Here is a 27,329-nt window from a genome sequence, read left to right as displayed (position 1 = left end):
AATTTCGTGATATATGGAAATAAAATGTTTTAATAAAGTGGTCCCATTTTGTAATTTACAGTTACGGTAGATTCTCATAGTAGTACTGAGTAAAACTATCTGGCCCATCAAATCTATCAGTAAATATTTTGACAAGAATATTATTTCCAAAATATAACCCCTACACCAGGAGGAAAAACTTAATTCTAAGTAAGCCTCATAAGAGAACACTAACCACAAAACAGTATAATGTATTTGTTTCCTTAAGGTCATATTTTGCTATTTACATCTCTTCAGTGACAAAGTGATTGAATTTTAAGAATAAAGCACCACTTATCAAGCCTCATGACACTGGTACCTGGATTATAAGTAAAACAGAAAAGTGAACATTCTGATTGTTCTGATTGCTTTTCCGAAATTTGCCACACCTTCTAGACATTGATAATAAAAGGCACTTCTACTCAGATGGAAAAGGCTATTTATATGTCTTCTAGAAGTTTTAATAGTTCCTTTATACCCATATTATAGGGGTATATAGGAATAAATGATACGTGTGTATATAACAGTATTTATGCCTTGGTCATTAAGACCACTAGATTCATTTAGTTATATTTCATTCAATCAACAAATATTTAATTAGCACCTACAAAGTTCAATGTACAGTGTTGGCTATAATCTTGACATAGCCTTAATTTCTTGAGTAATACCCAAAATGCATTTGGAACATTAATACTGGGATATACTACAATTGAGAGCTCATGTTTGTTCTAGTTCTTTTGTATACTAATTTATTGTAGTTAAAAGATGGACTAATAATGATGTTAACTAATGCTGAAATTTAAAGCAAACACTAATTATTATTAATATTCTAACCCAATAATACTATAATGTATTCAAATATAAAAATAAGCCACACATTATAAGAATAATATAATATTTAAATTGCATAATAATAGAAAATTATTGAAAAATTCTCTTACCTCTTGTTTGTAAACCCTTCCCACAGGCTTCATTGGTACCCGTTATCCCCTGCCTGATGGACTCTGGAACTAAGATGCAAGGGCTCCATTTCTGTAACTTCCACCTGTCATTACAGAGAACAGTGGACTAGAAACGTCATCATAAACATAGCAAAGAAATACTTCAATGACAAATTTGAAATAGAAAAATGAAAGATTGTAATTCAGTAAAAATGGACTTAAAACTAACATAATGAAATCAAGCCCTGGCAAACATTAAGGATAACAATAGTCCACTCTGCTCAAAATTCATGGTTAATCAAGTAATTCAATGTTTTTGTTTGTTTGTTTGTTTGTTTTTAAGTAATTCAATGTTTTAGAATTTGGGCAGTTTGTACATAAACCGTAGTTCTTACAGAGAACTGGTGGCAAAAAGCATTAGAAACACATAACAATCTAGAAAGGAATAGCTCTTTATGAATGTAAAATTGTTCCTCAAGAAACAATTTAAAAAAATGCTTACATCCTACTGGAGCTTTACAGAATCAATTTCTGAACCTCTGAAAGTGTGAGGTACAAACCTTCACACTTGATCTTCTGATTCAAATGTTTTTATGAGGTATTTCCCAGGATTTTGAAATAACTCATACGTCTTCATAAGTTATAGAGCAAAAGGATATCCTTAGGTCTGATGGGGACATACTTTATGTGATAGTTCATCTTAGAGAAGAAAAATGGACCCACTACTGATAAAATGCTAAGAATTTTGTTTCTCTGAGGGTAGAGTCTCTGAGGTAGTCTTCTGGCTTTCTACTATTTTTCCTTTTTTGAGTTAACAACTATCTATTTTTATGATTCACAAAGCAGACAATGACTCATGTCCCTACACCTGCCTCTTCAAAATATTGCAGAAAACCCAAGCCTGAAGTACACTGATTCTGCCTTTTCACTTGGTTTATCTCTATACTTTTTCATATGAGCCAATAACTCAGATAAGAGATTACTTCCTATAATGAAACAGAAACATGAGGTACAAACACTGTTGACTTCATTCACTACTTCATAATGAAAATAACTGAAGAGTTGGAGAAAAAAACAGAAAAGAGCTGAACAGAAGACCTGTCACATTTGAAGAAATCACTTACTAATTTTTAAATAGATTTACTTCATGCATACATAGATTTACTCAGCATAATTCTTGACAACAAAAACATTAAGAAGTTAAGAGGTTTTAATCCAACTTTTCAACTAGGATTTATCCTTCATTCAGATTCCCTAGGTTAAGATTATACAAGCTTCTAGAATAAAATGAGACCAAGGAATTTGATTCAGGTTAGCTAGCTGCATAGACTGAAAGGGAGGCAAGAAATGTTCAGAACCCCCTCAGTTAAATTTTCTGTCAGAACAGGCCAGTTTTCAGTCCAAAATCCCTTAATGATCAGCTATGGATTCTGTCTCCAGATACTCCACTGGTAATTCTATAGGGATAAAGGTGCCCATACTCTGTTTCCCTTTGCTTATTAATTTAAAGCATTGGGAAATACTAGAAATCATATGACAAATTAAATAGGTATTTTGACTGTGTATTAACATGGTAAATGTATGAACAGGTCACCTCAATGGACTCAAAAGAAGCAACACAACATGATGATAAAGTCCTACATGAACTTGCTTATGAGGATACCTTCCTTTCTACCATATCAGTGAGAAAGAAAGCAAAACCAGAATTGAATCACATTGCTGAAGTTTTGCTAAGGAGCAGAGTCATGCTGATAACATGGATTCATTTTGAACTATGCATCAGGAGAAATGATACAATCATCTGACCCAAACACACTGGAACCGATTTCTGAGGAAAATGGCAGGAGGTCAAACATGAGTGCTGAATTGGAGTGCAATGGGAGAAAGAGAGTGGACAACAGAAGAGAAGCACCCACGAATAGTTTCTAGATTTCGTCTGATTGTAATAGCCTTAAGTTCATAACAATGTTTAATGGTATTTGATATGGCTAATTTTTTCACTTGGCTCCTCTCCTTGAGAGCTCTTTTGTTGAACTCAGCGGTTTCAATATTTACACATGGCACAAAAGGAAGAATATTGACAGTGTTTCCACAATGGTCTTGTGGTTCATGAAAAAACTGGTAGTCTGGGCATGTTCCCAGTACTTATTTCCAGCCTTCCCAAATTGGTCATCAGATAAAAATAATGGGAGCAAAGGCAGAGAAAATCGATAGTGCTTAATTTAGACATCTTCAATGACACCCTTTAAACTTTTTCCAGAGTGAGGACTCATCTTTAAAAGAGAAAAGAACTTGTATTTTTCTGAATTAATTAGCCCCTTGAATGTCATGGTTTTAAGAAATAGTTTCTCAAATAATCAGAAGAAAAACTTGGCATTTTAGCTAAAGGCATTTTTAGGTATGCTGAAAAAACAATGCAATTTTAAGACCATGGACTATTTTCACAAATTAGTAAAATCCAACAATGATTGAATTTAATCCAAATACACTTTAAAGCAATGTTTTAATCTATTTTTAAACTTCCAAATGTTGAAAGACCTGCAACTTATGACTAAACACAGAAATCACAGTTACTGTTTTTATAAATAATAATCACCCGTTTGCCAAGGAGAAATATATAGGGGCTATATAAAGCTTCTGAAAATGTGTATGTGATAAAAATTGAGAACCAAAAATATTTTTAATTAAGCAATTAAGGGAGTACAAATTTGTTAAGTTTTTGTAATATAATATTTGTTAAACATATGCAATTATTTGTGTTTTTATTAAGAGTGATGTAAGAAAGTTTAAAATAGCAATACACAAAAAGGAGCAATTAAATTTTAGAGGAAAATATGCAGTGGGAGACGACAAACATAAATTTTACATTTGAATAGAAATACTTGTTTTTCTATAATAATTTATGAACCTATATACATGAAATTATATGACCAAGTGTAGCAAAAACTGTGTGCACTACAGTGTGAAATACATACCTTGAGTCATTCAGTTTTGCCTATGGGTCTCAGCATATTTTTGCCATAGGCATGCACACTTGCCATAGAGAGGGAAAATGAGAAATCACCCCCTAGGCTGGGAAGCCATGCCACAGTCCCTTCTCTTCCATCCTCATCTTGGGATTTCGGGCACACAGGCACATGTGCCTGGCATGTTTTTCAAGTTTCCAGGTCAGGGATTTGAAGCACACAGTTGGTCATGTGGGATCCAGTGCTTTACCATGCTACCAGCTAGTCTGGCTCTCAGCATTTTGAAATGTTTTTTTTTTTTTTTTATTTGTTTGTTGAGAGGGACACAGAAAGAGATAGGTACCTCTCACAGGGTCTTCACACTACAATCCATCCCAGCCTCAATGGATCAGTTTGAACAGAAAGGTATGTGGTCTTATGACCCTCCTACATGGGTCAAGTTGCCTTATCCCTGCACCATGGACTGGAATCTCTTAGAGACTTTTTTTCACGTTTAATCATTGTATATCTTTATAGCATACGATGTGGTTAACAGTTTTAGATTGAGAACATAGAATGAGGATAAGTTACCTCATCTGTGTGTGCATATGTTTGTGTGTTTGTGCATGAGAGTGTATGTGTGTGCCCATGTAAAAGTCTTGTAATGGATTTCATTGGATATAATCCTGAAAACTGGTTGTGTGATAACAGTCCGGCAGCTCACTTATTGTCAAACTTTTTTTTTCTTTTGTTGATTACACCTTCATATATTTTGTATTCCTTCCACGTATGTTCCAGTTAAGAAGAAAAAAATAAAATATTTTGAAGACATATAACTTTACCTCTTATTTCTTACTAAACAACCATAAATTACATGAAAGAAAATAGAGTATGATTTATCTAAGGTCTAATGATAGTTTTTAAAGATAACTAATTACCTATATATTGGGCACAATGAAACATCTTCGCACTCTCTCTCTTCAAATAAGGTATCTGGGCACTCTTGGCCTCCATTGGCTGCTTCTTGGATGATAATCCTATATCGAGACTGTTTTACTGTGGCATTTCCTGAAGTAAAAGAGAAATAAAATTATAGTGCCCTCTAATGTTGATGCAGATGAAAATCCAGGTACAAACTGAAAAGAGCAAGGCAGAAACAGAGACAGAGAGGGAGGTAAAATAAGCAAGTGTGGAAAGACCACCAAGAAAATGACAAGGAAAACCCAGGAGTTAGCGCTCCACTCACTTCTGTGAGTGAGACCTACAACACTTAATGCCTGGGACTTCAAAGAGATGTGTTCTAATATGTAAAGATCGTTTCCTAGTGTCTTAATGTCTTTTAAATTCAAATCTATATTACCAATGATATACATGGTATGAGGTGAAGCGTCCAGGAATTTTTGTTGATTTCAAGACAACAGCTCAAAGGCCTAGACTTTCATTATTATAACTCCCTTAGGTAAGGCATTTTCCCATCTAAGCTAATTTTGTTGTTGTTTATATTTTTTGCCATTGGGTGCCAGACAGAGACAGAGAAAGGAGGAAAGTTGGAAATCACTCCCTGTAGGGATGAATGGCCACACCTCAATCCCTTCTCCTTTATTCTCTCAGGATTTGGGGCATGTGCCCATGCTCCTGGTGTGATTTTTCAGGTTACTGGGCTCAGAACTCCAACCGCAAAGTCGGCCATGTGGGATACATCACATTAATCACTATACCACCTTCTGGCCCATAGACTACTTTTTATAATACAATTATTCCTTTAAAAATTAGTACATTAGGGTTAACCTAATACCACAGTACTTAAGCAATGTACATTGGGAGTCAAATCCCACATGGCCAGTCACACTGGAAACTGGACCCTGGAAGCTCGAAAAACATACCAGCTTGAAAAAGCGTTGTGTATACCCAAAATGATGATGGAATGGGACAAAGGAAAAAGGAGTTCAGCATGACCACATCCTACTGGAGGAGTCTTTGCAATACACATCCTCTCCTCTGACAATAAAAAATAAATAGTATATTGATAACCATTTATTTTTGAATATTAGTTTATTAGACTTCTTATTCCTCACCACCGGTACATGTGTATCATTGGGATTTGGAAAAGAGACACTAAAATAGTGAAAGAACAAAATATCACTTACTTCATGGTTTTGGTAAAAAGCAGAAGTGTTAATAGGTATCTCAATAAACAGACAACTAATGTTTGCTTTAATGTGGTAAGGTATTCATTTGACAATCTTTAGGTTCCTTCTGAATCAATAACGGTGACAAAAAACAATTATCTGTAGAGTGTTCCGCCACTAATTCAATTAGTATGATGTGCAAGATATACTATCAGCACTGGATATGCAAACACAATTTTCTGACCTACAGAAGTTACAAATAAGTAGGAAAAAAGAGGGTAGACACATTCATAACTAGTTACAATATATTAGAAAGTGTGAGAAGTGTCAGGTGATGATACGGTGCTTGGTGGGTATAGAAGAAAATGTGGTCATTTCTAACTCTGAAAACCAAAGAAAGATTATGGAGAAGACAAATTGTACTCTGAACCTTGCAGGCGGAATAGAAAAAATGTATATACAGAGGATGAGCTCATTTCAGATCAAGAAAACAGTTTGAAAAAAAGGTGCTAAAGCATAGAAGTACAGGGAACTTACAGGAAAGACATGTACCCACATTTAGAAGGAAGGTACTGTATGTGTCTTATATGTTACAGAGGGGAGGTGAGGGTGAAGGAGAGAAGCTTATAAAGAATGAAGGGAAGGGAAGTGCAGGAGAAAATGGAATTAATGTGTAGGTTTAGAACAGGTAATGTACTTAACCATGTTAAGAAGTTAATTTCTAGAAAGCCAGTAAACTAAATGGAGCAAAACAAAAGGAGAAAAGGAACATCTATTTAAATTATATATGCACACGGTTTTTAAAAATTCATTAATGCAAAGAGACTTATAATGAAAATCAACAGACCCACTACCCAAGCTCCGTTCCTCACTGTCTTTCTCCATAGAGTCAACCCTGTAAACTATTTCTGTATTTAGTTCTGCTGTGGTTACCTCTAAATCTATAAATAATATGCTTATGTCATTACTTGTGGATTTATGAACTTTAGACATTACCTACTGACTTTCTGCTATAATTGATGAGAATTTACTTTGTACCACCTTTCAATTTTTTATAATTATATTGCTATTTTTATGCCTCTACTAGTTATTTAAAGTCTTTAAACAATCCATATTTTTTCAGCCCTGTTCCTCATTCCTGTCTTCCAAAAGACCAGCCATCACTGCTCTGTAGAGTCCTGCTGGATAGAAGGCTACCCCTCCCCCTTCCTGCTAGTTTAGATCATGACTTCCTGTGCAGTGCCATCACTTTCTGTGCTCTTCATTCTTTGTCCATTAGTGACTGTCTCCCACAAATTAGTTTAGAGCTCTCATCTACTGATGCTCCTATTTTTTTTTTTTTTGACAAGAGATTGGGACTTTTAAAATTCCTCTTCTGTCATTTTTAAAGATAACCTGAGAAAAAGGAAGACCACAGATTTGCACACCACCTCTGTGGGCTCCGAAAGCCACAGTTCCCCAGGAATGGCACCTGACTACAGCAATTTTCTTTGAGTTCCACTGATAGTTCCTTCCAGCCCATGTACTGCAACACCACCCCCTGTTAGCTATTGCTACCACTGCCCACTCCTTTGTAAATAGCCCCTTCATTAACTTTCCCTCAATTGTATCATTTGACAGGCCATCTCTTTCCTCCAAGGACATGTCCACAAAGTCAAAGGAGAGATGCCGATATCCAACACAGGGAATATTATAATTGCCCCCTTTTAATGTAATTAAGGTTTTTTAAAAGGAGTTTGGAGATAGAAGCTTAAAAAGAAAAAAAAACATAAAATAGTTTTATATAACAATATAGAGAGATATCTTTATCTGGGTAGAGACAATCTTTGTAAACAATTGTGCCTTTAAGAAAATGTCTCTTTTCCTAATTTTTGTTCATTCCACTTCTACTGTACTTACTCTAAAAATTGACATTTAGCTGTAGAATGTGCACATGAGTGTGCATTTCTGTATATGTATGTTTAATCAAATATTAGACAGGCCATCTCTTTCCTCCAAGGACATGTCCACAAAGTCAAAGGAGAGATGCCGATATCTAACACAGGGAATATTATAATTGCCCCCTTTTAATGTAATTAAGGTTTTTTAAAAGGAGTTTGGAGATAGAAGCTTAAAAAGAAAAAAAAAACATAAAATAGTTTTATATAACAATATAGAGAGCTATCTTTATCTGGGTAGAGACAATCTTTGTAAACAATTGTGCCTTTAAGAAAATGTCTCTTTTCCTAATTTTTGTTCATTCCACTTCTACTGTACTTACTCTAAAAATTGACATTTAGCTGTAGAATGTGCACATGAGTGTGCATTTCTGTATATGTATGTTTAATCAAATATTATCTGAGGAGACTGGAAATAAAGGTGGAAGACAATAGAAACATTGAAATAGATGCCTGCACCTGACATTGAGATCAAAACTCGAAAGGGGACAGTGCCTAGAGCATGGATCAATGCTTCTTCCATACACATTCTGAATACACACACATACACACAATATGCACTTACCAACAAGGTATTCTGCCTTTGAGGCATAACTCCTGGTCAAATAATTCAGTTTGAGAAAAATACATCATTGAGTTTCATGCCCTACAGTTGTTCAGATGAAGGTTAAGGATATATTCAATGGTAAAAACATTTAGAGTAGAGGGAAGATTTTTCAGAGAAAAAAAGATGATAACTTTATAGAAATTTTAAAAAGTTTATGTCTTTGAATAGAGAGAGTTAAGGAAGAATCTTGAGATGCAGAAACAATCCCGTAATTGGTGCGATACCTGTTTAGAGTTTCTCCATGTATAGGGATTGTTGGGGGAGGGTGGTGGTTCTTTTTCCTTGAACTTTGGAATGCTCATATGTAGCATTAAATTTTTAAAGGTTTTTAGTCTTCTCTCTTTTTGATGCAGGATCTCAAATTATGGCCCAGCCTATAGCAGTATTTGCTGCACGCAACAGGTGTGATATGGTGGTGTATGGGACTCAAGGGCAGCTGCCTATACCCTTGAAATGAGCCAGCTGATGGTTTTCTACTCGCCCTCACTTTGAAGCCAGCATGATGATAGCAATTTCATAGTGAAGGAGGACAGTAATTCTAGAAATTCAAGAGTTGACTAGCAACACGAGATGGGAACACCTGAGGCAGATAATGACTTTGCGGTTAGAAGATAACTGAATTACATAGGTGTATAAAACATACCAAAAATTTCCAATAATTATCACCTTAATCTGTGTTAGATCCACTTGTGGGCATTTTGCATAAGCTACCTTAGTTTATTATTATATTATTATAGTATCTTATGAGGTTGGTATATATTTGTCTAATTTTTTTTTTTTGCTTTAGGGTATAGGCACTCACTGGAGAGAGAGATGGTGTGGCAGGGTGGGAAGGGATTGAGAAAGCAACCCCCCTGGAGGGGAAGACCACGCTGTAATCTCTTCTCCATTTGCTTGGGATTTAGGGCATGCACATCCACCACATACACATGCCCAGTGTGCTTTTAAAGCTGCCTGGTCTGAGACTCAAATCACGTAGTTGTTATGTGAGATCTAGCTGCCTTAATCACCATGCCATCAACTGGTCCATGAGGTTGGTATTCTAAGTTTTCCTATTTTACAGACACAAAAATGGAAGGTAGAAGAGATAAATAATTTACCTGAATTTATCTAGCTAGGAATAAAACTGCACTAGACAGATATTAAAGCCCATACATCTTCCACTAAAAGGTCATTTTTAGGGGGACAGCAGATGACTTGGTGGTTAAGGTACTGTATTCTCACATGACCATCAGTGGTTCAGGTGCCAGATTCCACAGCTTGAAAATCACTCCAGGCACATGTGCTTGCAAGCCCAAAACCCTTAGGGGAGAATAGAAGAGAGGGCATTTCAACATGGCCATTTCTTTTGGGTGGTGATTTCTCACTTTCCCTCTCTGTCTCTCTATAGCAAGCACATGCGCCCTATGACAAAAACCTTAAAAAAAATTATTTTTAGAGGTTTTTGCTATAGTGTGCGTGCACTCGCCAGACAGACAGAGAGAGACAGAGAGACAGAAAGCAAGAAATCACCCCCCAGGGGGGATGGCCACGCCGCAATCACTTCTCCTCCATTCTCCTCTCAGGATCTTGGGCACACACGCACATGCGCCCAGCGTGAGTTTTAAGCCACCGGGTCCAGGACATGAACCACGGCCAACCATGTGGGAGTCCAGCAACTTAGTCATCACGCTAACTGCTGGTCCCTAAAAAAAGTTTTTTTAAAAGAGGGAATTTTTAACAAGATATAGAGAACAGCATTCCAGAGGGAGGAGTTAGCATTACAGTTCCTCTGTTACTCTGAAGACATTGTTCTTCCATTTTAAGTAATTATTCAATAGCACCTGTTTGCAGAGGCTTCAGCATCAATAAACACACAGTATATGCAGGACTTTGAGAACAGTACTTCCAACCTCATTAGGCCCATGAAAAATAACAATAAATAAAAGTGCCTATTTGCAAACATAAACAATTGCTTAAGCATGATTATGACTAATAAACAGCTAGTTTAAATTCAGTTTTGATTTATGCATAGTTTATCTTCCCTAAGTCATCAGGCGTAATTAAACTTACATTATTAATTACAGTCAAAAGAAGTAGCATTGAGAGGACATGGCAATTTAAAGATCAAGAACCATATTTAACATCAAAAATATATGAGTGTGCTACAAATACTTAGAGACATTTATAGATTCTTTATTAAGGTCTATACCAATCTTTCCTGGAAAGATAAAGACAAAGATGAAAACACAATATGTAATGAGTACATCCGAATGATTTGTAACTGGAGGACATCACACTGGATTGAAGTGCCATCAGTGTTGATCCCTGAAGTCAGTGTCATTAAATCAATGATTGGGAACAAATAATCAACTTTCTAAGTTTTCACTTGATGTAAAATGTGAGGGCAGGGCAAAGCCAGTGCATGGAAGAACAAGGGGAAACATAGGCACCGGCTGGTAAGAGAGGCAGGGCAGAAGATGAGATGGCGGTGGTGAGGGCTCCTAGAGGCCAATGGATGGGCAAAGCAGATTAAGAATGATATGCATCAGCAATGCAGAATAGTTATTCTAACACCAATCTGCAAGATTCTGACTAGCAGGTTTTCTGTTTTTGTTTTTAAATGACCTTTAGTGCTTTCTCTTGTTCCTTAAATATTTCTATTACAGATTAGACCTTAGTGATCCATCAGGCTTCATGGCACCAATTTTATTCCTGGCCTATCAATTTGTAGCTCTTGCTTTTCACTCTGGGACTCTCTTTCCTCCTCCAAACTTGTACATTCAAGTCACTATTTAAGAAGACAAGATTAGCTTATTATGTACATCACTTGCTGGTGATTCCTGTCTAACTGATCTTTAAATGAAAGGATACCAATGGCATTTCAAGATTCACATCACATAAATGGCCAAACATTAAATACTTCCTGTTATTAAGTTGCAAACACAATATCCATTACATTTCAGGCTATTCCTTTAATGCCAGTGAGCCTCAGTTTCCTTGGCTACAAAACAGACCAACTAAAAGTTTCTAGCTCTTACATGAGTAGTACATATAAAGTATTACATTACTTGGTACTGGGACATTTCTCTAGAATAATATAATTTCATGAAAGAAGGAGAGAAGATTTTATTTTTAAATTTTTTTGAGAGTTTTTTTTTTTTTTTTTTTTTTCTTTTGCTATAGAGTGGGTGTGCTTGCCAAAAAGACAGAGAGAGACAGAAAGTGAGAAATCACCCTCCCTCCCCGGGGGGGTGGCTATGCCACTATCCCTTCTCCTCCATTCTCCTCTCTGGATCTTGGGCATGCATGCACACATGCCCAGTGTGAGTTTAAGATACCAGGTCTGAGTCTCGAACTGCACTGACTACATGGGAGTTCAGAGACATAACCATTATGCCAACTGCTGGTCCCAGCAAAGAAGAATTTTTAAAAAGGGTAGAATAGGGGCCAGCATGTAGTGTGGTGGTAAAGGGCGCTGGACTCCCACATGGCTGTCCACGGTTCGAGTCCTGGACCTGGTGGCTTGTCTTCTCACTTTCTCTCTCTCTCTTTCTCTCTGGCTCTGTCCCTCTCTTGTCTAATTAAAATAAATAAAATGAATAAGGTTAAATAAGATAATTCTTTAAAAAAAGTGATAGAATAGAATTTTCAGCAGTTGAATATTCTCTAACTTACAAGAAGAAAAAAAAAGTAACAAATCAGTCTTGTATTTAGAGTTGGGTCCCATCCATCTTCTGACCTCTAGGAGTAGCCCATGAGTGCCTTAAAACTAAACCATGGTCCTGATGAATTAAACTACAATTTGTAAGGCAATTAGTACCTAAAATCACTTTCTCCTATTATTGGAGAGAACTAAATAGGGCAATCAAACTTGTAGTTTGCTCATCATTATCCTGGCTTAAATATTAGTAGCTCTTCCATTCATTTTCAAAAGTGTCTTGGTTTGAATGAAAAATTGTATGATCCCTCAATGACTATCACTCCCGTGTGAATGTAAGAAACAAGCAAATTTTGTTTCTCATTGCAGCACAGGGTTGCATTTCAAGCCTGCGGAAAAGGTAGACTGCACTGACTGATGTTCTGAAAATTATCTATTCAATCTGATCATTGAACCTTTTCATTTCCTGCCACAAAATTCTGCTTAAGATAGCAGTTCATGCTTCTTAAGAGGACTGTTCCTTGCCCCAAGCACATTTGCTCATAAATCATTAAGTTAAAAATTAAAGGGAAAGGAAAGTACAGGATTTACTTCAAAATAATTGACTAAAGTTACTTTGTATGTGATGCTAGGAGGATATAAATATCACAAATAGATGCTATCTACAGAGAACTGATGGCTTAATCAAAGCAGAGCATTAATATGAAGAGAACACAACTAGCACTTGAAAACAATTCCAAATTGTCATTAAGAAGTTGTTTTCGAAGGCATTTCTACAAAGATCACAGTATAATATTAGGCAGCCCAAGTTTCTTCCATATAAAATCCCTCTAAAAGTACATTCTCTCTACTGACTAATTATACACAAGAGAACACTTGTCTCCAGTTTCTTCACAACCATTGTTAAGAGTCACAGTTCATTTCCTTTTAAGAGGAGATATAGAATCAGGGGTTCACCACCAGCCCAACTATCCCTGACTTAAATTTGAGAAATAGCTACCATAAACCTGAGTTCTCAGAAGGAAGTATTTACCACATACAGTGTTCTCTTCATTGATAAATATTTTTCAGGTGCCTGCTATCTGGAGGTGGCTCACTTAGGTGCTGTGTGTTATAACAAAATGTATATACATGCATTGTAAATTCTCCCCAGTGCAGCAAAGTGAAACTTGATGGGTGGATAATGATGGGAACATCTTCCATTGTTTTGTAAGCATTCAGAAATGAGAATATAAACTTTGTGTTCATTACCCAAAGTCCATCAATCCAGTATGCTTTCTCTTTGTTCAAGGAGAAATGAAGGCTTAATGGTAAAGAATGCAATGCCTTGGAAGAATGACTAGGAAGTTCTCATAAACTTAAGTTCCTATTCATCTTGGTGTTTAAATGGAGAGCAGATACATCAAGCACAGCCTGGCCCCCTAGAATTCCCTCCCAGTCCAAACCTTGAAGTACTTCAAAATGAACACTGAGCTAAAGACCCTATCGATATACAAATGAAATTAAGCAAAATTGCAAAGCTTCTCAGCTAAACTGCCCAGGAATGTTGAAAATAGGCTCCAGGATATCCACATACTTCTTTCATTTTGAAATATTGCCTGAAAAAAATGTATTCTATATTCTTAAATTTTCATAATCATCATTCATTTTGCAACAGAAGCCAAATTCAATGGATCTGGCAATAGATAAGACCTCTAGGGCTCTGATTTCTAATCCCAACTCATTACCGAATTGCTGTATGACCTTGGGCAATGCACTTAACCTTTCAGAGCTTCACTTTTTTACTTGTCCTATGTGGGTAATACTGCTGAGCCAATTCACAGGATAGCTGTTAGGAATGCCTAATTAAATGGAATTTAAAGCATTTGGCAAATTATATATATAATTTTTTTTTCTCTTTCAGTGAACTTAACATTCTTAACATAGACTTTAGGAGAGCAAGTTCAGTTTACATGCTCATAAACTATCCAGGATGACTGTCAAGGCAAATAAACATTTCTTTTTTTATGGTAAGCACCATGTACTTGCAGAAAATTAAGAAATCATTCTAAATTTCCAGAGATTCTCTCCAATTATTTTCTACTTCTTATCCACAAACACTCCTGGTCTTAAAACAGTTCCCACTTAGAAAGCTAATATTTCTTTCCTTTTTTTCTTTCTTTTTTTCACATCACTTAAATTATTTCCTTTATTTACACATTTGTTTATTTATGTTACAATTTATTTGTAAGTACAAAGGCCCAAACTAATCTTTCAAACAGGGACTCTCTTTGTGTTCAGTCCTTTCCCCCACTCACTACATACTACAACCGAAGGCACCCATCGCTAATCTTACTGTCTATCCAACCCATATGGTCATCAACTCAGGGTGTATATCAGAATCTCAAGAGATGCTTTAATGAGCCCCTGCCTTCAACTGAAACCAAATAAATCAGAGTCTCTGGTGGGCAAGGCCCAGTCATTAATAGGTTTAAAAATTTTTTCCAGGGCAGAGATTTAGCACAACTACAGTCATGTCTCTTACTCATCCAATATGTAAAACAGGAAAAAGACAATGTAGTCTGCTTAATCAAGCAATAGAAAGCAAATGGGCACTCACTGACTCATTACTGCTCTCCACACATTTAAAAACTGCAAACTGCCCTCTAGCTAAGTACATTATAATGGTTGGAATTGGGAAATGTGTACTATAAATAAGGAAGGTTAACAACCCCATTGATGATGACAGTCGCACTTGTCTTTTCTTGCCTGTGTGTGCTGAAATGACAGGGATTTATTTCCCGCCCTACCCTGACCTCTTTCCTTTTAGCAGATGAAGTGTCTGGTGACTTCCTATTTCAGGACTCCTTAATCTATTGCACTCCATCAGCATTAAGACTGAAACACCATATTGCATTGCATATGGGCAGGTTTGGGGGGGGGGCACAAATGTAGTCTAAGATATAAGCTCAAGATGCCGATGTTATTATTAAGCATGAATACAGAACTATATAGTAGATACGTCCTGTAAAATAATCTATGTTGTTCTAGTCTATTATTGCTTTATGCCTCCCACTGCATAACTAGATGCTATTCATGCCTAGCACTGGCTGATAGCAGACAACAAAAGGGCTTTCAAGCCAAGATTATGTGCCAGAGCACAGTGAGGACAAGATTCAGGAAGGCACAACTAGAAGCTGTGGCTCTTCGACTCCTTGGTTCTTCTTATAGGAGAGCTAAGTATATTGTTACAGAACTTCCTTGTTCTAAAGCCACTACCACGCACAGTTCACAAATCTAAATCCTGATTTTTATAAAGTTTTTTTCCAATGTCCTTTCCAGGAAGTTTCTACATGTAAAAAACTGGTTTACCTGGATGTAAGATGAAGGGACTCATTCTGACATAAAGTATCAGTTGTGATATTAGAGCTTTTGAGGGACAGTGGTAAGACAGGTTAAGGAAAAAATATCTCTGTGAAGGCAAACCAATTAGTTTTTCATTTCTAACTACAAATGTTAGCACAAGGGAGACAAAGATCCTTAATTATCCCTTTTATCCACGAGGTACATGTCATTGCCTATCTTGCTATCTTCATGAACTTTGTAGTATTAACATAACATCACTAGCTTTCAAGATCCTGTGGGTCTCTAAGACTGTTTTAGTCCTTGAAAATACACGCTCAGGAGAAGTGGCAGGAGAAAATGTGCTTGCACTGGGGTTCTGACAGTGGCTTACTGTGGTTTTTCTCTTAACACTTGAAATATCTTGAGTGGAGCACAGTGTTTGCATAACCATCTAGTTATGCGAACATCATAGGATACATGAAGAACTTAGAGAATTCTAGTTATAAAGACATGCTATTCAGGACCAGCAGTTAGAGTAATGGCTATGTCACTGGACTCCCACATAGTCGACCGCAGTTCGTGTCCCGGACCTGGTGGCTTAAAACTCATGCTGGGCGCGTGTGCGTGCGTGCCCAAGATCCCGAGAAGAGAATGGAGGAGAAGGGACTGCAGCATGGCCATCCCCCCGGGGGGGGGTGATTTCTCACTTTCTGTCTCTCTGTCTCTCTCTGTCTGTCTGGCGAGCTCACGCACCCTATAACAAAAACCTCTCAAAAAAAAGACATGCTATTCAACAATTCTGAGTTATGGTAATTTATAGGTTTGTCTAAGATTTGCAGTTTTCTATTCAAGAAAACGAATTCTTCTCATTTCTTGCCTAGACAACTGAATGGCATGCTAATTTTCCAATTGCTTTCCAGTATTGTCTCACCTCATATTTTCTGTACTTTTTCCCCGTAAAACACTAATGTGATATTATCACACGAATGCTTAAGGTTTCATTAGTTCCACTCAAATTCTAGAAAATATCCAGCTCCTTAGAATGGTATAAATCTCTTTATGACAAGCTCCTGTTTATCTATCTGCCTGTTATTCCCACATGGGTTATGTGTGCTCAGTGAACCCCTGGTATTGCAAATCTCACCTTCTCTGTCTCATTTTTCCCAACCACATAGCTGGAGCAAGACCAGCTCTTTTCTGGCTCTATCATTCTTATAGAAAACAAGTGCTTACTTGCCAGAATTCCCTACTAGAGTGTTCCTTGATTAAAATAACCTGGTATGATTCATCTTAATTAATTAACAGTTGGTATATTATCAATCTTAGAAAAAGGTTTACTGGGACCAGCAGTTAGCATAATGACTATGTCGCTGGACTCCCATGTAGTAGACAGCGGTTTGCCTCCCGGACCCAGTGGCTTAAAACTCACACTGGACGTGTGTGCGTGTGTGCCCAACATCCCGAGAGGAGAATGGAAGAGAAGGGATTGTGGTGTGGCCATCACTGGGGGGTGATTTCTTGCTTTCTGTCTCTCTGTCTCTCTCTGTTTGGCGAGTGCACACACCCTATAGCAAAGCCTCTCCAGAAAAAAAAAGTTTACTGAATTAATAATACATATGTTATCATTGTTTCAAATGCAATAAATATTTAGACATTTACTTTTTAGTAGGCACTATACAATGTGTTTTAACAGTGAACAAGACACATGGCTTTTATTCTGACTGGGATAATGGCAGCGCTAAGAAAATAAAACAACATAGGGTAATGAGCCAGACAGAGCAAGAAGAAGGAAGATTGTAAATAAGGTGGTCTGAACTTTTGTCCAAGTTGATGACAACTGAACTGAAAGCAAAAATCTTGATCAAAAGCCAACCATGCCAAAAGGTAATAGAAGAACTTTACAGGAAGAAGGAAAGCATCAAGTAAAAGTCTAAAGAAAATGGAACAAGCTTGATCATAAAATAGGGCAGCATGCTTAGAGGGATTAAAGGAAGCATGGAAAGAAAGGCTGCAAAGCTGCAAAGCACCACAGAGAGGGAAAGTGGATGAAGATTCCTTCCACGTGAAGGGAGATTCATTTCTGTAGCCCTCCTTGCCCCTGAACTCTATCCACTTTCCTCCTTTATCTCTTTTGAGTAGGCTGAGTGGCATCTAAATCATGACTTTGACAAAAAGAAACGGACCTACATAGCTCTGATTTTTCCTTTTCTTCTCTTTCTTTGGGATACATCTTCTTTTTTTTTGGGGGGGAGAAGTTTTCACTATAGGGTGCGCGCGCTCACCAGACAGACAGACAGAGAGACAGCGAGAAATCACCCCCCAGGGGGGATGGTCATGCCACAATCCCTTCTCCTCCATTCTCCTCTCAGGATCTTGGGCATGCATGCACATGCGCCCAGCGTGAGTTTTAAGCCACTGGGTCGGGGACGCAAACCACAGTTGACTACATGGGAGTCCAATGACATAGCCATCACGCTAACTGCTGGTTCCCGGGATACATCTTCTTATAAGATGCATTTATTCTCTTCTGTCCTCAGCCAAACTCACTGAAGGAGTTTTCTACTGTCTAGCATAGTCTCTGCCAAGTCTAATGCTAGAGGAGAGAATCGGGTAATATTTTTATTTCCTTCTGCTTTTACTAAGTTTCAAAATTTGAAAGACAGAATTCCTCAAAGTCCAAGAACATGCCTCCTATTATTGGTCATACACAATGTTATTTCCTATTCCATGCAATGCAATTCAATATGTATTTGTCAAACTCTTATTACTGCTGTACTATAACAAAATCTTTCTGTCCACTCTTAGCCTGTCTCTCTCTCTCTCTCTCTGCACACACACACACACACACACAGACATTTCAAAGGATCTTCTGTTTATAAAGTTTATACACACACACATACACACAGACAGACACTTCAAAGGATCTTCTGTTTATAAAGTTTATAATGTGTGTGGCTTGAAGTTAAGTACTCGTGCATCCTACAACTTACTGGGCGGGGGGAGGGAATGCATAATAGAGGATGCAGAAGAAATGAACACATATTGAATAGCTATTTTTGAGCTAGCGTCTTCACATGGGATAAGAAAACCCTATAAAGTGAGCTGCCCTACACATTGCATCATATTGTAAACAAACATATAGAATCTCAGACAGGTTAACTAAATTTTTTAAGAGGTTTTTGCTTTAGGGTGTGTGCACTCACCAGAAAGACAGAGAGAGACAGAGAGACAGAAAATGAGAAATCACCCCCCAGGGGGATGGTCATGCCACAATCCCTTCTCCTCCATTCTCCTCTTGAGATCTTGGGCAAGCATGCACATGTACCTGGCATGAGTTTAAGCCACCGGGTCTGGGAATTGGACAGTGGTTGACTACATGGGAGTCCAACGACATAGCCATTATGCTAACTGCTGGTCCTGTGATTAACAAAATTTTAAAATGCACCATAAACAGTAACAACACCGAGTCTACCATAAGTCTTTTAAAGGTCAAACTTTTTTCATTATACATAAATAAATTAGACTGAAGCTCAAATCAGAATGTAATTAACTTAATACAGTCAAATATCAATTCAGTAAAAGTTATGGTCATTTGGCAAAGGGAGAGAGTATTATTGGCCATGTTAGAAATTAACACAGTTCTAACAGAAATTGTCACCAAATTCATGCAATCTGCATTCCTACTTTGGTAACTACAATAAGGTCTCAAAATACAGTTTTGATAAGTATATTTTGCATATCAACAAATTTAATTTAACTTGAAAATATCTCAAACAACAGAAAGTCTATCATTTCCAGAATATTTACTTTGGAATATTTTATTCCTTATCATTGAAAACATATCATTCAGTAGATATTTTCTCTGAACCATCAATATATGTAGTCACTTAAATTTCTGCAAAACTTCAAGAGATTCACTGAATATTTATTGCTGACTTTGCTATTAGGGGACACTTAAAAGTTGTTTGTCTAAACAATAAGGAATATATTTTGTTTTGAACATGACTTTAACATCTTCCTGATTTGCTGTCATACATAAATTAGTTGCTGTTCTCATAAAATCTAGATTTTAAAATGGACATATTAAGATCCCAACATTTAATTCCACCTGGAACTCCAGGTTTTGTTACAATAATACAGATTAAACAGGTTCTAAATCTACTGTCGTATTAGCTAGTCTAGTGAGTCAAAAACCTCTGGAAATCAACACTCTAATTTAAAATTATATTAAAATGGGACCCAAGCCAAGGAAGTGAGAAATAATTAATTTATTTCTTTTAATTGCAGAAGATTATTTAATAAACTTAAACACTCCAGCTAGATCAAAACTAATTTATTCTATTTCTTCATAGGAAGCACATTTAGAGTCTAAAAATAAACTGCTAATTAGAAGAGTACCTTGATTTCTGAAAAGCAACTCAGTTTTCTCTGTAGACAAACAAGGGTTATAGTGTATTATCTTCAGAGAATTCTAGAAATATGAGAATGAAACCGGCCAGAAGTAAAAGCATTTAGAAGAGAAAGAGAATTCATATTCAAAGAATTTCCACCAATGCTAACAATATATCATGTTGAATATCCACGTGAACCACAGGATTTATTTATGGTAATGTAGCTTGGCTGCTGAATAAATGGAATTAATAGTGCTTTAAAGCAACTATTAGATGCAAACTAAGAAAGCATAACACTGAGTTTCAGGTATAACAACAGAATTCCAAACTCCAAATCTACATCTGTTTATTTTGTTCCCATTTTTAATTTATTTGGTTTTGCTTTGTATGTTGGTTTATTTTACAAGACAGGCAAACCAATTACATTTATGAGAGACTATTGACAGGAATTCATGTACATGTAAACTGCATATTGTGTTTGTTTGAAGTAGAATACCTGGTGCAGCGTGAGTGTGTTCTCTGTTTTCCCAGGTTCTATTCCACATGAAGGTGTTATCCTACTGCATTTATGTTTTATTGAGATTCATTTTCTTTTCTATGTTTCTGTTTAGTTTATAACTGTTCTCTTCCCAAACTGAAGCTATGAAGTGAAAAGAGGGAGGCTTTGAAATAGGAAACATGGTAATCTCTGCCCAGAGTTTAATACCCAGAGGGGCAGGTAGAGACACATGTGAGAGAATGAGGCAGGCTCTAAACACCTCCAAAGAGTTTAGCCTGATGTCCTAGAGGTCAACCTCCACGCCCTGAAACTTACAGCCCTTTTCTGAGGCCATGTTCCCCAGCTCAGTTTCCATGGCTTTTGACCACCATGGTCTCCTTCCCCTTCTGATTGAGTCTCGAACCTGAGGGGTTGCTACAACAGGCTGCTGAGAATCTGATGGATCTGGCACAAAAATACAAACTGGCCACCATATTCTCCTCTTGGTAAGTTGCATAGAGTCCAAAGATAAATTTCCGTCAAAATTAGGTGCTGGAATTAAAACGTTTTTTAGGTAGGGATTAGACAACTCATTGAGTCTGTGTTCCTGCTGGCTATAAGGATGTAGTGCAGTGGTACCCAACTTTTTTGGCAACAGGGACTGGTTTTATGGGAAACAGTTTTTCTACGTATGGGAGGAGGAATGCTTTCGAGGTGATTCAAGCACATTACATGCACTGTGCGCTTTGTGTCTATTATTATTACATCATAATAGATCATTAAATAATTATATGACTCATCATAATGCAAAATCAGTGGGACCCCTGAGCTTATTTCCCTGCAACTAGATGGTCCTATCTACAGGTTCCTATGAGCACTGCTGATCTATCAGGAGCAGAGCTCTGGAAGTAATGTGAGTGAAGGGGAGCAGCTGTAAATACGGAGGAACCTAGGCTCATTGCCCACTGCTCACTTCCTGCTGTGCAGTCTTGGTCCTAACAGGTCACAGACCGGTACCAGTCCATGGCCTGGGGGTTGGAGATCCTCTAGTATAGAGAGTCACTACTGAAGGAACTACACTGGCCCTCACAGATGGAGACAGGAATATCAGTTCTAGTTTGTATCTGAAGTTCCCATAATGCCAGATGGACTTTGTTTTTCTTATTTTTGGACTTCGTTGAGATCTCATTTTATAACCTCCCAAGAAACTCCATTATATCTAATGTAAATTAAATGACTTTGATCCCTAGAAACAAAATTAGGCTTAATTATAACAACATAGTAGTTGCTCATTACATATTTTTAAAAGAATCTGTTGGTTACTGGTTAAATGGAATGTTTCCCCAACAAAATGGTTTTCAAACTGTAAGGTATCTCAGAATCACTTAAGAAGTTTGCTTGAAAATGCAGATTATGGAGCCAGAATTTGGTGTGGAGGCTAAGGCTGGATCCCACATAGTAAAAGGTGTGGTTCAAGTCTTATACCCAGTGGCTTGAGAATCATGTCAGGTGGGTGTATGTGTGTCCCTAAAATGCTGAGAGGAGAGTGGAAGAGAAGGGACTGCAGCATAGTCAACCTCACTTTCCCTCTTTCTCTCTGTCTCTCTTTGCCAAGCACATACACACACACACGCACACACACACCCTACAATAACAACAAAAACAACAAAAAAGCAGATTATGAGACTCTAATTTGAAATCAAAATAAAATCTCTGAGGGTTGTAAAAAGCATCTCATATAGTTCTAAGTTGAAGGTCTGTGGACCACTCTTTGAGACCTGTTATAATTGGTCTGTTTTACCTTTGTATCATTCTAAACCACTGGAAGACTGAAAATGACCACAATTCTGTTTTTCAACCTAATATCCTTAAATTTTATGAGAAAAGAAAACTTACTGCATTTCCCATAGCAATATTACTGAAAACAGTAACATCTACTTCAGTTGGTGACCTCTGCCATGATTTTGTGGCATTACAGTGAGAAATTATCTTAAGGAATTAGCAACTTAATGGGCTTTGCTCCCATGTAATGGTCCCATGACTTCATTAAAAATAATAAACCAGGACCAGCAGATGGTGTAATGGCTATGGTCCTGGGCTCCCATGTAGTCAACTACAGCTTGAGTCCTAGACCAAGCGGCTTAAAACTCACTCATGTGTGTGAGTGTGTTTGTGCCTCAAATCCCGCGATTCCTCTGGAGTCTCCACTGGAGGAGAAGGGATTTCCATGTGGCCATCCCCACTGGGGGGTGATTTCTTGCTTTCTGTCTCACTGACTCTCTGGCGAGCACATGTGCCCTATGGCAAAAATTCCTCTTAAAAATGAGAATAATAATAATAAACCAATACATTGATGGGCAAATAAGTGAAAATAATTAAACAGGACAAACCATATCGTCATTTTAGTCATGTTTGCCAGGAAACCAGAAACAAATCCGATTCTCTCTATCCCATATATTCTGTGACCAGCATCGTCACACGTCCTTACTTTAAACTACACAAACTATTATGAGATAAGTTTCATTCTAAAGGCAGATCAAGTTCCCTCTTATCATTTTGCTAAGTTTGTTTAAACATGTTGCTTCTCTTATTTTATTTGTTTACATAAGGTTTTTGCCATAGGGCATGTAAACTCACTGGATAGGGACGGAGAGAGAGAGTGAGAGAAAAAGAGAGAAACCACCCTCCCAGGGAGATAGCCATGCTGCAATCTCTTCTTCTCTTGGGAATTTGGGCATGCACACATGTATGTCCAGAATGATTTTCGAGCCGATGCATCTGGGACTTGAACTGCAGTCAGCCACGTGAGGGTCCAGCACCTTAACCATCACACCACCTGCTGGACCCAAGCACATTGGTTCTTACTGACATCCGCTTTCTGGACACAGATTTACTGAGTTCCTTTCTGCTATAAGTGCATTACTATGTCCCTTGAGAGCTGCAAACTGAAAAGAGCAGGGTGCAGTCCTCAAGGAGCTCACATTCTTTTAGAGGCACACAAAACAACTTTACTAACATCTTCAGTATAAGCAGTTCAGACAAGGTGATGGGACATCAGAGAAAGAAGTAGTTATTTTCAGCAGAAGAACCAGGAGAAACTCTGTGGAGGAGAGACAGATATAGGTTTGGGTTAAAATCTGGGCAAGCAGTAGTGATATGAGCAAAGAAAGACATTCTAGATGAAGTGGAGCAGAAATCAGATTTTTTTTTTTTAATTTTTGCCAGAGGACATGTACACTAGCTGGAAAGAGACATGGAAAGATTAACAGAAAGAGAAGAAAAGCAAGAAAGCACACCCATGGGGCAAGGTCCTGTCTCATCCCTTTTCTATTTCTCTGTTTTTGACATTTGGGCACATGTGCCTGGCATGTTTCTCAAGCTGCAGGGCCAGTACTAAACTGCACAGTTGGCCATGTGAGATCCAGGTGCCTTAACCACTGTGCCACAGGCTGGCTCCACATTGTCTTCTTCTTACCTTTTGTATCACACCCTGGCCTTCTGCTTAGCACATTCCACATTTTGTAAGTGCATCGTTGGATGTTCAATACTCATCTTTCCTTACTAGGGTGCTCTCCCCTGATGGAGGTACTGTATCTAAGCCACTCAGAACTCTATGCACATATACCAAATGTTCCCTGCTAAACAAGTGGTTAAGAGCTTCAGTTTTCATGTGGCTTTGACGTCTATTAATTCTATAATCTTGGGCCTTCCTAACTATTCTATCTTTAAGCCTTCCTCACATGTAAAATGGAGTAACATTAGTCCTTTCTACATAAGGTTGACATAAGAATTACATAGTGTAGTAAGAACATTTAAAATCTACTCTTTTAGGAATTTTGAATATATATTAACTATAGTCAGGTGAAGTGATGGAAAAGCTAATTCGCTTTAATCATTCCACAATATATACATATATCAAAACATTACATTGATTTCCATGTGGCCATCCCCACTGGGGGGTGATTTCTTGCTTTCTGTCTCACTGACTCTCTGGCGAGCACATGTGCCCTATGGCAAAAATTCCTCTTAAAAATGAGAATAATAATAATAAACCAATACATTGATGGGCAAATAAGTGAAAATAATTAAACAGGACAAACCATATCGTCATTTTAGTCATGTTTGCCAGGAAACCAGAAACAAATCCGATTCTCTCTATCCCATATATTCTGTGACCAGCATCGTCACACGTCCTTACTTTAAACTACACAAACTATTATGAGATAAGTTTCATTCTAAAGGCAGATCAAGTTCCCTCTTATCATTTTGCTAAGTTTGTTTAAACATGTTGCTTCTCTTATTTTATTTGTTTACATAAGGTTTTTGCCATAGGGCATGTAAACTCACTGGATAGGGACGGAGAGAGAGAGTGAGAGAAAAAGAGAGAAACCACCCTCCCAGGGAGATAGCCATGCTGCAATCTCTTCTTCTCTTGGGAATTTGGGCATGCACACATGTATGTCCAGAATGATTTTCGAGCCGATGCATCTGGGACTTGAACTGCAGTCAGCCACGTGAGGGTCCAGCACCTTAACCATCACACCACCTGCTGGACCCAAGCACATTGGTTCTTACTGACATCCGCTTTCTGGACACAGATTTACTGAGTTCCTTTCTGCTATAAGTGCATTACTATGTCCCTTGAGAGCTGCAAACTGAAAAGAGCAGGGTGCAGTCCTCAAGGAGCTCACATTCTTTTAGAGGCACACAAAACAACTTTACTAACATCTTCAGTATAAGCAGTTCAGACAAGGTGATGGGACATCAGAGAAAGAAGTAGTTATTTTCAGCAGAAGAACCAGGAGAAACTCTGTGGAGGAGAGACAGATATAGGTTTGGGTTAAAATCTGGGCAAGCAGTAGTGATATGAGCAAAGAAAGACATTCTAGATGAAGTGGAGCAGAAATCAGATTTTTTTTTTTTAATTTTTGCCAGAGGACATGTGCACTAGCTGGAAAGAGACATGGAAAGATTAACAGAAAGAGAAGAAAAGCAAGAAAGCACACCCATGGGGCAAGGTCCTGTCTCATCCCTTTTCTATTTCTCTGTTTTTGACATTTGGGCACATGTGCCTGGCATGTTTCTCAAGCTGCAGGGTCAGTACTAAACTGCACAGTTGGCCATGTGAGATCCAGGTGCCTTAACCACTGTGCCACAGGCTGGCTCCACATTGTCTTCTTCTTACCTTTTGTATCACACCCTGGCCTTCTGCTTAGCACATTCCACATTTTGTAAGTGCATCGTTGGATGTTCAATACTCATCTTTCCTTACTAGGGTGCTCTCCCCTGATGGAGGTACTGTATCTAAGCCACTCAGAACTCTATGCACATATACCAAATGTTCCCTGCTAAACAAGTGGTTAAGAGCTTCAGTTTTCATGTGGCTTTGACGTCTATTAATTCTATAATCTTGGGCCTTCCTAACTATTCTATCTTTACGCCTTCCTCACATGTAAAATGGAGTAACATTAGTCCTTTCTACATAAGGTTGACATAAGAATTACATAGTGTAGTAAGAACATTTAAAATCTACTCTTTTAGGAATTTTGAATATATATTAACTATAGTCAGGTGAAGTGATGGAAAAGCTAATTCGCTTTATTTAATCATTCCACAATATATACATATATCAAAACATTACATTGTACTCCATAAATAAACACAATTATTACTTTTCTTTTTCTTTCTTTTTTGTGTTGGCGGGGGAAGGTTTATGCTATAGGGTGCATGCACTCACCAGAAAGAGACAGAGAGACAGAAAGCAAGTAATCACCCCTCAGGGGGGGATGGCCACGCTGCAATCCCTTCTCCTCCATTCTCCTCTCGGGATCTTAGGCATGCATGCACACACACCAGGCATGAGTTTAAGCCACTGGTCTGGGACTTGAATTGTGATCAACTCCATGGGAGTACAGCAACATAGCCATTATGCCATCTGTTGGTCCCCACAATTATTACTTTTCAATTGAAAATAAAATGTGATATGCAAGTTAAATAAGAATTAAATAAATTAGAAAAAATATTAAATAGAGTAATACATAAAAAAAAACTATAGCCATAACGCCTTTGATAGGCAGAGGCAGTAAGCAGAAGCAAAGTGCTGCTGAAGTCAGAGATGGCAGTGACAAGAGATGAACTTGTCCAGCTTTCTGTAACTGTGAAAGGGCACCAGGCAGGACAGTGCAGCAAGTTTTCACACAGAGCTTCCTGGTTTCATCTTTGTCCCTTCTGGACCACGAAACTATATGTATTTCCCTTGAGGACTCTATTTCCTCATCCATAAAGCAGGACTAATATAACAGCTTTTCCTTCTCACCAAACATGTGAAAATAACGTGTGACCTCTAACGCGTAAAGCCTGCCTCCCAGGAGCTAGGCTTCAATTCTTGACTTGCTAAAATGACAAGCAAGATGAGCGGTGCCTTCAGACCTGGGAATAACTGGTCATGATGGAAACAGACCCTAGAGTCAGAGAAACCTAGATTCTAACCCTGCTGTGATTTGAACATATTAGGAAATCTTCAGCAGGTGTCTCACCTTTCTTGTTCTGGGGTTCCTCGCCTGTTAGTCAGTCTATGAACTGCAGGTCCCTGTAAATATATATATTGGTCTTTGATCCAGAAGGAAGAAGGAGTAAGCTATAGGAGGAAGGAGTTTGAACTGAAAAAATTCCCCCTAACAGATATTACTAGGATTGACATTTACTTTGAAGGAGAAGTGTAGGTCATACCACCGAAGAGTTCTGACCTCTGAGCAGCAGTTCACACTCTAGTCCAAGTAATTCTGCTCGTGTGAATACAGTCTGAGGGCTTGATAGAGTGCTCTTAATTTTTTTTTTAACCTAATCCGTTAACATCTTATACTGACTTTTTTTTTTCTTTTTTTTTTTTTTTTTGGGGGGGGGGGGTGGGTTGTTTTTT

At 37.8% G+C, this 27,329-nt stretch overlaps 1 protein-coding gene across 1 annotated transcript in view; it reads right to left on the bottom strand.

Moving 5' to 3' along the window:
* THSD7B (thrombospondin type 1 domain containing 7B) overlaps nt 1-27,329 on the bottom strand; it is a 797,103-nt gene that overhangs the window by 392,782 nt on the left and 376,992 nt on the right. The window contains exons 10-11 of the mRNA XM_027768766.1: nt 4,843-4,972; nt 960-1,063 (exon numbers count right to left, since the gene is read on the bottom strand). Coding sequence (XP_027624567.1) covers nt 960-1,063; nt 4,843-4,972 — 234 coding nt within the window. The remainder of the gene's footprint in view (nt 1-959; nt 1,064-4,842; nt 4,973-27,329) is intronic.

This window comes from Tupaia chinensis, unplaced genomic scaffold, assembly GCF_000334495.1.
Source record: "Tupaia chinensis unplaced genomic scaffold, TupChi_1.0 Scaffold147433_1, whole genome shotgun sequence".
Classification (NCBI taxonomy): domain Eukaryota; kingdom Metazoa; phylum Chordata; class Mammalia; order Scandentia; family Tupaiidae; genus Tupaia; species Tupaia belangeri.
This window is presented reverse-complemented; position numbering and strand designations above follow the sequence as displayed.